This window comes from Nyctereutes procyonoides, unplaced genomic scaffold (assembly GCF_905146905.1).
Source record: "Nyctereutes procyonoides isolate TBG_1078 unplaced genomic scaffold, NYPRO_anot_genome, whole genome shotgun sequence".
NCBI lineage: Eukaryota > Metazoa > Chordata > Mammalia > Carnivora > Canidae > Nyctereutes > Nyctereutes procyonoides.
In genome coordinates, this window is record NW_026575051.1 from 4,931,362 (window position 1) to 4,943,825 (window position 12,464).

General features: G+C 39.2%; 1 protein-coding gene across 1 annotated transcript in view; it reads right to left on the reverse strand.

Annotated features, from left to right (window-relative positions):
* SRPK1 (SRSF protein kinase 1) overlaps positions 1 to 12,464 on the reverse strand; it is an 87,262-nt gene that overhangs the window by 14,580 nt on the left and 60,218 nt on the right. The window contains 5 exon segments of the mRNA XM_055329815.1: positions 7,762 to 7,862; positions 8,246 to 8,665; positions 9,040 to 9,253; positions 9,679 to 9,704; positions 11,656 to 11,821. Coding sequence (XP_055185790.1) covers positions 7,762 to 7,862; positions 8,246 to 8,665; positions 9,040 to 9,253; positions 9,679 to 9,704; positions 11,656 to 11,821 — 927 coding nt within the window.

A 12,464-nucleotide genomic window follows, 5' to 3' on the forward strand; every position in this document is an offset into this window, starting at 1 on the left:
ACCCAGGGATCCCTTCATCACTGTTATATTCTCTCTATTTTAGTACAGGCTTGAAGTTGGCCATAATAAAAAATATTGCAGAAAAAAGTTTAGAATGAGTCATACATACAGAACACAATACAGATAATATTAAAAAACATTTAACAAGAATGTGTAGAAGACGATTCTTTAATTTTCCTGGAACTCATAAACAAGATCAATTGCTTTTTTGCCCCATTCATTCATTTAAGTTTTATTTATTTAAAGTAATCTTTATACTCAACGTAGGGCTTGAACTCACAACCCTAAGATCAAGAGTTGCATGCTCCTCTGACTGAGCTAGCCAGAAACTCCAAGAAAGAACATTTGTGAAAAGGAGATTATTAGGAAGAGAAAGCTTCAGGGAGAAAACCAGTATTGACCAGAGCTCCTAAGGGACAAAGACTGACCAAAAAGAGCAACTTTTGTACTTCTGGTAGAGACAACATCACCAATTAAGGGACAGAAAGACATCTGTTAAAGCCAAATACAGTTAACCGCTAGGTTAAACAGTTTGGATTTCATCTGGCATCACTGCATGTTAATGCACAGGACAGAGTGCTACAAGAAGACTGACAAGACATCTGAGGACATCATTCCAGTGATTTTCTGGTTGGTGGCCAGATTTAGGTTTAGTAATGAAAATCTGAACACTGGTTGTGGAGATAGGAGAGGGAGGACTAAACATAAGGACAGTCAAAGAAAGAATAAGCAGAATTTAAAATTTTGATGGCTCTATGTGGGGAGATAAGGAGGAAGAGCCAAAAAGAACTCAGTGGCAGAGGTCTAACGGATTAGCCGTCTGTTGAAAAACCGGAAGAAGAGACTTAGGGAAGTGGTTTTACAGGAAAACAATGGGTTCAGATATTGAGTTTCAAGTGGAAATGTACTGCAGGTGATTGTGTGTCTGTGTGTGAGATCATTCATATGTATGCATCATTCAAAATGTATTTCTCATATATATTTGGTCTTTATCCACTGTTCTTGGCTCACAACTCCTAAATCCCTGGAATTTCTGGAGCACTAAGAGTAATGGGAACATATTTGATACAAATTGTAGCCTGTCCTCAGTTCCTGAAAACAATCCAGAATTGTAAAGATAAAATGGGTGTCTTATTAATCTAAGAAGCCCTTTTCTACCACAACTGAATCTATGTTCATGAATCAACTTTTAGAACCCACCTAAGAATGGGGACTGGTTGCTAGAGGAACTAACTATGACTAGAGGGTGGGAATTTTCAGGACATATCTCTGATTTCTGGGTGTGGGGAGAGGGGTAAGGGACTGAATAGTCACTGCTGGTTAGTTAATCAATCATGCCTATGTAATAAAGCCTCCATAAAAACACAAAAGGAGGGGGTCTGGGAAGCTTCCAGATGGGGGAACCAAAATGCTTCCAGCACATGGCACTGGGGCAGGCCCCCAGCTCTGTAAGGACAGAAGTGCCTTTGAGACCTCACCCTATATATCCCTTCCTCTGGCTATTGATAACATCCTTTGCAATAAATCAGTAATGTAGTGAGTAAAGGGATTTTTCTAGGCTTTGTTAGCCATTCTAGCAAATCAATCAAGCCCAAGGAAAGGGCTGTGGGAATCTCTGCTTTACAGCCAGTTGAGTCAGAAGTACAGGGAACAACCTGGACCTGTGATTGGTATCTTGAGTTGGAGGGGGTTGTTGGAGACTCCCATTTATAGCCAGTTGGTCAGAAGCAAAGGTAACGTGGGCTTGCCACTGGCATCTAAAGTGGAGGAAAGTCTTGTGGGACTGACCCCTTAACCTGTGGAATCTCATTATCTCCAGGTAGATAATGTCAGAATTGAACTGAATTCTCAGACTAGTGCCCAAGAATTGCTTGGTGTTAGAGAGCCTTCACATACACATACACTTTAGCATTGGGTCCAGGCATCCTTTTCAGTGATATACTTAGAAAAATGGACACGCTGTTCAAGGGAGTTACCTTTACTCCTTCTGTCTCACTACTGCCTTTAAAAAGACGCTGTAGAGATGCCTAGGTGGCTCAGCAGTTGAGCATCTGCCTTTGGATGAGGTTGTGATCCAACGATCCGGGGATCAAGTCCCACATCAGGCTCCCTGCATGGAGCCTGCTTCTCCCTCTGCCTCTGCCTCTCTTTTTCTGTGTCTCTCATGAATAGATAAATGGAATCTTTTTTTTTTTTAAAGACGCTGTAATGATAAATAAGGTCCAGAATCAGCAAAAGTAAAGAAGGTGGATCACATACATGCATTTACTCACTCCTAAAACTCTACAAACTCTACCTTAGTAAGAATTCAGTGTTAATTTTTATTTATTTATTTCTTAAAGAATTTATTTATTTATTTATTTATTTATTTATTTATTTATTTATTTATTTATTTATTTATTTATGAGAGACACAGAGAGAGAGGGGCAGAGACACAGGCAGAGGGAGAAGCAGGCCCCATGCAGGGAGCCCGACATGGGACTCAATCCCGGGCCTCCAGGATAAGGCCCTGGGCTGAAGGCAGCGCTAAACCGCTGAGCCACCAGGGCTGCCCCATAGTGTTAATTTTTAAAGGATAAACTAACAAAGATAATGGCAAAGAAGTTAGAGTAATAAAATTTACAAGATGAAAAACAGATCACTGGTAAATATCTTAATGGATCCAAGAAAACTGAATAAACCACTGGTGAAAGCTGAGAAGAACCTTGATGTATACCACAGTACCCCTTGCCTCAAGGCTCAGGGTTTGGCAGTATCAGGTTATCACAAGAAAATAGGGCTGAGGGTGGGATTTAATCAGAAATGTTGCTTTATAAAAACATCTTTTAAAGATGGGGCACCTGAGTGGCTTAGTCAGTTAGGTATCTAACTCTTGGTTTCAGCTTAGATCATGATCTCAGGGTCATGATATCAAGCCCTGTGTTGGGCTCCATGCTCAGCAGGGAGTCCGCTTGTCCCACCTCCTTTGCTCCTCCCCTCTACCCCACACCTCTCACTCTTTAAATAAAAATAAAATAACAACAACAAAAACATCTTTTAAAGAAACAGGGCTCCAGAACAGAGGGCATCATGCACTCTAACAGCCCCTTTCTTGGCCAGACAGATCATTTGGAGGTTTTCTCCCAAGTGGGTAAAACAGGATCTCTGAAGGATGCTCCACACAATTGAGGGGAGAGTATCTCTGAGAGGTAATTAGAAAACCAAAGAACTTGGAGGAAATAAACGAATAAGTAAACCCCCCGCCCCCCAAAAAAGAAAGAAAACCAAAGAACTCTTGAAAAGTAAAATGCAATAGGAGAAATGAGAAAAAATAAAGCTAGTTGAGAAATCTCCCAGAAAATAAAGCAAAAAGAAAATGACAGAAAATAGGAGAGAAAGGTAAGATAAGATCTGCATAAAAGGTCTAACATTTGGATAATATTTCAGAGCTAGAGAATAGAGACCAAGGAAAGAAAAGAAAGAAAACAAAAAACCAAACGGACAAACAAAGTCAAAACGAAAGAACCAGAATTTCAATATTAAGTGTACACACACCAGGGGTGCCTGGCTGGCTCAGTTGGAAGAGCATGTGACTCTTGATGTTGAAGCCCTACACTGGGTGTACAAACTGCTTAAATAAACTTAAAAGAAGTAAGTGCACATCAAGTCCAGAGTATAACGGATAAAAACAGATCCAAGTGAGGCATAGCACCATGAAATAACGATCTTATAAGACTTTCACAGGGGAAAAGGTTTTGGATCAAGAATCAGAATAGCATTGGTCTTTAGCAGCAACAAGTCAGGGAATTAGAAGATAATGGAGCAATGACAAACATTCTGAGAGAAAATTATATCTATCTATCTATCTATCTATCCATCCATCCATCCATCCATCCATCCATCCATTCATTCATGAGAGACAGAGAGGCAGAGACACAGGCAGAGGGAGAAGCAGGCTCCGTGCAAGAAGCCCAACACAGGACTCCACCCTGGGTCTCCAGGATCATGCCCTGGGCTGAAGGTGACGCTAAACCACTGAGCCACCCAGGCTGCCCGAGAAAATAATTTTCAACCAAAAACTGCATTGCAGCCAACTGAGTGTGAAAGTAGGACATTAGCAAACATGCAAGACGCCCCTCCCAGTCTCACATATTTTCTTAGGAAGCTACGACAAGTTATACATACTCCAAAAAACAAAACAAAACAAAAACCACAAACAAAGAACAAACAAACAAAAATGATGGAGAAAACCAAGAAAGAAAATCAGAGGGCAGCCCGGGTGGCTCAGTGGTTTAGTGCTGCCTTCAGCCCAGGGCGTGACTTGGGGTCCCGGGATTGAGTCCCACGTCAGGCTCCCTGCATGGAGCCAGCTTCTCCCTCTGCCCGTGTCTCTGCCCCCCTCTCTCTCTCTCTGCATCTCTCATGAATAAATAAATAAAATCTTTAAAAAAGAAAAAAAGAAAATAAGAGGGACAGAAAGTAGAGGATATAAAGATAGAGTAAACATAATCTCCAGGAATGATGGGGAAAGGAAATCTGAATGGCAGTAATGCCATAGGCGTATGAGGCAATCCAACAGTGAACTCAGGGTAGAAGACTCAGGTTCCACACAGAGCTCTTCAGGAAGAAGTTGAAAGAGTACCCAAGGTATCTGTATGTATTAGAGTGTATGTATTTATACCACTTGGTGAAAGTACGGGGTTGAATTAAAGTAATAAATAGTACAAAGACAACTAAGCAAATGAAACACAGTGTTAGGCAGAAAAGGAAAAGGAATCTGTACAATTTATGCTCAAAACAGCACTGGGTCCCAATAATGCAAACATGGAATAAATTACCAGCCAAAATCATATATTAAATTGGGAACATGGGGGGTGGTTTAGTGATAGTATGTAAATCCTGTTTTCCAGGAAGAAATAATGCTTAATATTGAAAGAAAGAAATTGGGAGCAGTATAGCTTAGATATTTATTAGTGACATGAAGGTAAATACTGTCGTGTGGGGAGTAACAAATTGGCAAAGGGAAAGGGCAGATTTTTTTTTAAGATTTTATTTATTCATAGAGAGAGAGAGAGAGAGAGAGGAAGAAGAAGAAGAAGAAGAGGAGAGAGAGAGAGAGAAGAGGAGAGAGAGGGGCAGAGACACAAGCACCATGCAGCGAGCCTGATGTGGGGCTTGATCCCGGGTCTCCAGGATCATGCCCTGGACTGCAGGTGGCGATAAACCGCTGTGCCACCGGGGCTGCCCAAGGGGCAGATTTTTGAAACAACATCCAAACTATATACATGCAAAACTAGTAAGAATATAGTATTTTTTAAAAATCAAGCAATTTGAATATCATATACAATCCCATTACTGAATGCTAGATGCTGCTCTGCTGCAGAGATTAGTAAGATGTGAAATTTGACCAGGATCCAGCAGGATAAGATACCGTTGTCTAGTTCACACTGTGTCCTACTAGCAGGTCAGAGCATGTGCCAATGTTTGCTGAAGGAGTGAATTAATGAAAAGAAGGCAAAGTCTTTTATAGCACAGAGACACATTTAAAAAGAGAAGAGACATGCAGATTAAAAAAGAGAGTACCTGTAAAAGTGACAGGAAAAATTGTAGCAGAATAAAGGTGTGTCAAATGTGTTAGAAAATAATGGAGGAAGGATGCCTGGATGGCTCAGTAGTAGAGTGTCTGCCTTTGGCTCAGGTCCTGATCCCGGGATCTGGGATCGAGTCCTGAATCCAGCTCCTTGCAGGGAGTCTGCTTCTCTCTCTGCCTAGGTCTCTGCCTCTCCGTGTGTCTCTCATGAATAAATAAATAAAATATTTAAAACAATAATGGAAAAAAAAATTAAACAATAATGGAGGAAGGTGTCCTATACACAAAGGCACAGAAGCTTGAAGCATCTGATGCTTGTACAACATGGTGTCTGGGACAGAGCCAATGTGTTTCTTACAATTCATTTACTTGCGTATTTTTTTTTTAAAGATTTTATTTATTTATTCATAGACACAGAGAGAGAGGCAGAGACACAGGCAGAGGGAAAAGCAGGCTCCATGCAGGGAGCCTGTCGTGGGACTCGATCCGGGGTCTCCAGGATCACACCCCAGGCTGCAGGCAGCGCCAAACCGCTGCACAACCGGGGCTGCCCTACTTGCATATTTATTGAGAACCTCTTAGGTACCAGGTTCTGCTGTAAGTGCTATTATACAGCTGTGAACAAAAAAAATCTGTCATGATGGGATGTACATTTAGGGAGAGGGATGGTAAGCAGACAATTATATAGTATCAGACTGTGTGTGATAAGTGCTATGGGGAAAAAAAATTGAGGGGAGAGAGGAAGAAAGAGAAAATACATGAATGAATATAATACAGGTGTACGGGTTTGGAGAATAGTGCTTTGCTAAATATGTTAGGTGTTCAGGGAAGGAGCTCCCTGGTAAGACGACAGCTGAATAGGAACTTGAAGAAAATGAGGGAGTTGTATACATTATCTTGGGAAGAGAATTCCAGGCAGAAGGAAGACATCATTTGCTTGGTGGTGTGTGGGACATGGTAAAGACTGTGGCATTCATCTTGAGGGAAGTCACTGCAACTCACATTTAAAAGGATCACTGATAGCTGTGTTGTCAACTCCGTAGGGGGCACAGGCAGCTGAAGGGAGAGAGTGAGTAGGCTACTGCAGTAATCCAGGTGAACCCCGGCTGGCCTAGACCAGAGTGATTTATCATAATAATTTTAATAACTTATCATAACTTATGGTAATTTGATTTATGATAAATTAATGGTGGAGTAATTCTAATTACTTGAAGAGTTTTTCCCCATTCCTACCAGTCAGTGCTAAGCTCTGACTTCATTTTTTTTTCTAAAAAGTTATCACAATATCCTAGAAGTGAGGTACAGAATGTCACATGGAATAAAAAATTTGAAGTATAAAATAAGTGTAAAAGCTATTAAAGTGGATTCTCAACAATGCATAGTTTTTGCTTCAGCAATCGTCAACATTCCTGTTAGAAAGTATATGATTCCAAGTACTGTCATTTATGTGCAAATCATTCTACTGTAGATTTTTGAGATGTTCATCAAAAATAATGTGTCCCAAAAAAAAAATAATAATGTGTCCCCCTCTTAATTCTTAACTAGGTAAACAACAGTATTAATATGACACTATACATCAAAAACCCCTTTTTAAAAAAGCACCCAACTTCTGACTTTGGAATTCTATGTCTAGGGTATGTCCTAAGGACAACCACACAAGGATCATGAGCAAAGATACTCATCACAATGAGCTATCAAAAACGTGTAAAACGTACAATACCTTAGGAAATATTACATAATAAACATAATTTGATGTAAATTTCTGGGTGACAAAGAAAGGTGTCCAAAATATGTTAAGGGACTTAAAAGGTTACAATGAGTTAAGTTAGATGCCAATTTTGAAAAAGGGAAGTACAAATATAAGCACTGTGCATATGAAAGTGAATGAGGATACAGATAAAACAAGACTGGCAAGGAGTTAACATTACTGCATCTGGGTGATAGGTACCTGGAGTGGGAGCGAGGGCTATTTTATTATACCACTCTCTCTACTTCTGGAAATATATTTGAACTTTCCAATAACAGAAGGCTAATAAGAAAACAGTGAAAAAAATGTTCACTAAAATGTTAACTGGCAACCTGGATATAGATCTGCAGATGTTTTTTCTTCCTTAGCACAATTAAAGTTCAAGTTCTCATTTATTCCTAGTCACTTCAAAACACAGCACTAAGATAAAATAAGTTTAACTTACCACCCAACAGGCATTTCCAAGATCAGCAATCTTCACTTGGAGCTTTTCTGCATTTTTTGGCTCAAGGGGATTAACAAGAAAATTTCCAGCAGTGGATTTTCCTATAGACAAAGGATACCATTAGTAAGACTGTTTAGTGAACACACAAATACCCCAAAATTAATAAAACTCTCTGAAGCAATATACCTAGGCCCTTGACTGGCAAAATTTACTAATTTTTATAAGATAAAAAGAGTATAGCGACACCTTCAGTTTACACAATTAAAACCTACCTCTGCCTTTGGAGCAAAAAAGTGAAATGCTGTGCGCATACTACATGACTAATACAACTCAAAATTAGCTAGAAATGTACACGGTGGAAGGTAACTTGGGTACTTGCTGTAGAGCTTTATTTATAAAAACAATGAATGGTAGCTTCGGTCTAGAAATTCATGAATATACTATTCAGGGAAGGAGTATTGGGGCAGTATGTCTATCTAGGTACCTTTGTTGTCCAATGGTCCATTTTGTTCTTGCTCTTGCTCATCTTCACAGGGTATCTCTGCCCGGATGCTTTCCTGAAGTTGGCTGATGTCCTGTTCATTGAATGACTGCTCTACATTTGGTGAAGCCTGGCACATCATGGTATCTGATACCACAGAGGTTATAGGTGTACAAGAGTCTGTTTCTTGAGATGTGCTGCTGTCTCCATTTTGGGAGCCTAGGAAACTAGGTTCCTGCTTCAAATTTTGGACATCACAGTCATTAGCATTATGTAGATCCTCCTTAAGCCTCAATGTTTCTTTATTACTGTTTTCAGTATAATTAACGATTTCAGTTACTCCATTGCAATTAATTTCTGGTGCACCACCCTCTACACCACGTTCCATAAGTGTTTGATCCTGGTCAATGGTACTTGACTCTTCTAAGAACAAACAGACAAAAAGGATGTATGTGTTATGTGTATGAGTGAAAGAACAAAAAAATTTTCTCCACAAGATTAAAACGTTTTCTAGAACTTATACAGGGTGACATAAAAACATGACTGAACATCTACCACCTATTTATGGAAGGACAAAGATCTTATCCTTATTCAATTGCAAAATGAAGTCTATGTTGCATTTCCATAGAAAATTCAGAAATTACATTTGAATATTACCTGCCTGACATTTATGAAGGTTCTGTACTCTTACTGTATAAGGACACCCCCAGAGATGTGCTGTATGCATGAAACCAGTATATTATAGAACAATGATAAATTAATGTTAAAGTAAATTTTTGTGTATGCTCTATTAATACCAAGTTTTTCTTGGGTCATTTTATTAGGTGGGTTCTCTTTCAAGGGTCTTTCAACAGGACTCTCTGATTCTTCTTGCTTGTTTGGTCTTTTTTGCCCAGGGCCCGACTCTTTCTCCATTTCCTCAATTTCCTGCATTCGCTTCTCTAGTAATTCTGCCTGGCGCTTCTGCTTCTTCTTCAATTTCTTCTTCTTATTCTTTGACATTTTGTCAGCCTGGGCGGAGATTACAAACAGATAAAGCCTTCAGGTGGCTAATCCATTACCCCCAGTTGGAGATAACTGTTAACTTTAATATTTCCTAATTACATTTCAATCTTTCCCTAACATAGCACTGAAGTTTCTCATTAACTTAAACAATGTGGATACCCTTATGAAACCAAATAAAAACAAATTTAACAATAAATTTTGGTCCTCTGAGCTGTGTGTGGGGCTGGTGTACTCTCAGATACACTCAAGTTTACAGAAGCCTCACCAGTACAAACTTGTTAAAAATGCATGAGAATTTATTGGAGAAAATATAGAAGCGCAGGAATATTTTTTTTCTTTGGTTTTCATATTCTATACAGTGATCCCTAAAACAAGAAACCCTGCCCACTGCCCAGAGATCAGAATTAAATATAGAAACACCTTATACTTACTGGTTTAGGCTGGGGCGCAGTACTGACTGAAAAGAAAAGAAAACCAAGTAAGAATCCTGGCATTCAGCAAGCAATGCAGAGTTACGTTACAGAGAAAACTACTGTTTTTAAGCAACTTCGATAGAAGTGCCATTAAAAAAAAAATAATGCATATACAACTTGGCAAAATTAATTAAGTTTAAATAAATTCTTTCCCAGATAAAACCTGTAATTTCAAAGAGCCAAGTCCCCATATTTTGTTTCTACTACTAATGCTGCAAAAATCTCACTCCTATATATGCTTAAAATAGAAAATGACAGACAATAACCCCATCGTTACCACCCAGAACCCCGTCTCTTACTTCTTCCCCTTGGCAGTGGTCAGTTTTAAATGGAGCATGGCATCAAGAACTATATAGTAATTTATTACACATCAGGTTATAGATGTTAGTTTAGCTTAGGCAGGAGGTAGAATCTTCCGCAAGAAAATTTTTTTAAATTGTAGGAAAATCGGGATCCCTGGGTGGCGCAGCGGTTTGGCGCCTGCCTTTGGCTCAAGGCGCGATCCTGGAGACCCGGGATCAAATCCCACGTCGGGCTCCCGGTGCATGGAGCCTGCTTCTCCCTCTGCCTGTGTCTCTGCCTCTCTCTCTCTGTGTGTGACTATCATAAATAAATAAAGATTAAAAAAAAATTTGTAGGAAAATCCACACTAAGTAAAATTTCCCTCTGAACCATTCTTAAGCATACAGTTCAATAGTGCTAATTATACTCGCACTTTTGTGTAATATTTCTAGAATGTTTTCATTTTGGAAAAAATCAAACTCTATGACTATCAAACACCTTCTCATTTCCCATTCTTTAGGCTTCATTATTATTATTTTTAAAGATTTTATTTATTTATTCATGGGAGACAGAGGCAGAGACATAGGCAGAGGCAGGAGCCTGATGTGGGACTTGATCCCACTCCGAGCCAAAGGCAGACGCTCAACCGCTGAGCCACCTAGACATCCCTAGGCTTCATTTTGCCTTGAGGATCAAGAAAAGTTCCTCAAAAAACCCCTCAAATATAATAAAACTATTAAAATTAAAAAATATATATTCCAAATGGCAAAAAAACCATCATAATCAGCCATCATTTATTTAGCACAACACTGTGTGGCGACCTATTAACTGTTTTAACATGGAACTAAATCTCAAGAACTCCTGCATGAAAGAAAAGGAAGTCAAAGCAAGTCAAGAACTTGCTCAAGAACACCCAGCCAGTGATGAAGCCAGGATTCAAACCAGGTCTGTCCACTCCAGTGCTTAAATTCAAGTTCTTAATAGCAAAGTTATTTTGCTCCCACACAGATCACACTGATCTATAAGCAAGCATACATGTTATGCTCATGGTAAGAGGTAAACACACCAAAAATGGCCACTGAATCACAAGAGAAAATATTTTAAAACAAGAACATGAGGGCAGCCCGGGTGGCTCGGCGGTTTAGTGCCTGCCTTCAGCCTAGGGCCTGATCCTGGAGACCCAGGATCGAGTCCCACGTCCGACTCCCTGCATGGAACCAGCTTCTCCCTCTGCCTGTGTCTCTGATTCTCTCGCTCTCCCTGTGTGTCTCTCATGAATAAATAAAACCTTTAAAAAAAAAAAACAAACAAGAACATGAATCAGCTTTTATAGCATACAAATGAATGAGTGATACTTTACTTAACTGCCTGGTAACAGAATTAAAATAAGAACTTAACTTTTTTTTTATAGATTTATTTACATATTTGAAAGAGACAGAGACAGAGTGGGTGAGCAGGAGGTAGGGTAGAAGGAGAAGGGAGCAAGCAGATTCCCTGCTCAGTGGGGAGCCCGACATGGGGGTTGATCCAAGGACCCTGAAATCATGACCTGAGCTGAAATCAAGAGTTGGATATTTAACCAACTAACCAACCCAGGTGCCCCAGAACTTCTCTTAACTTCTAATGAGACCAAAGTCCTCAAAGAAAACATACCCGCAGATCCAGAAGGCGGAGGAGCTCCAGATCGCTGCCACTCTGTTGCTTCTGCAGCCAGTCTTCGGATGTACTGCTCATTCACTGACAACAAGATGTTTTCTGGTTTAATGTCAGTGTGAATGATACGGCACTTGGTGTGTAAATAATCAAGACCCTGTAACACCTGGATGGGAATAGAGCAACAGACTTGCAAACACAGAATACAAGTCTTTCTGGAGAAGAAAGAAATCACAACACATTTAAAAAAATAAAAATATAAAAACAATATGGTAGTTTTCAACAGAGAATAAAGCATTTTTAATAAGGCAGAAAGAAACTCCCCAGAAAGATAACTATGAGCAAAGGTAAGAGTTTATAATAAAGTTTTAAAAAGCTAATTGTATTTGGAGATATTTAATGAAGTACACAAAGACTCAGAAAAAAGGTCATTATGCTCTTTAAATGTTGACAGATATGTGATGAAAGAGATTTGGATTATGTCCTTAATTCAAATTTCCTTGCTGATATAGAACTGAGATCTCTTGATTCCTAGTTTGGAGCTCTTTCAACCAAAACACATTACCCAAACAAATTATTTGCCCTTTCAAATACTAATATTTTCCTGAGAATAAACTCTTTACTGTATATTGAAAGCTATTTAAAATATTAGAAAATGCCCTTGAATAATATTCTATAATGAGATATTAATAATTTGACATAGCAATTCTCTGTTACCATATAATCAATATTTGCAACAAAACTCCTGGATACGGGCTCCAAATTTCCAACATTAGTCACTGAACACACCTTCCCCTCTAATGATTATT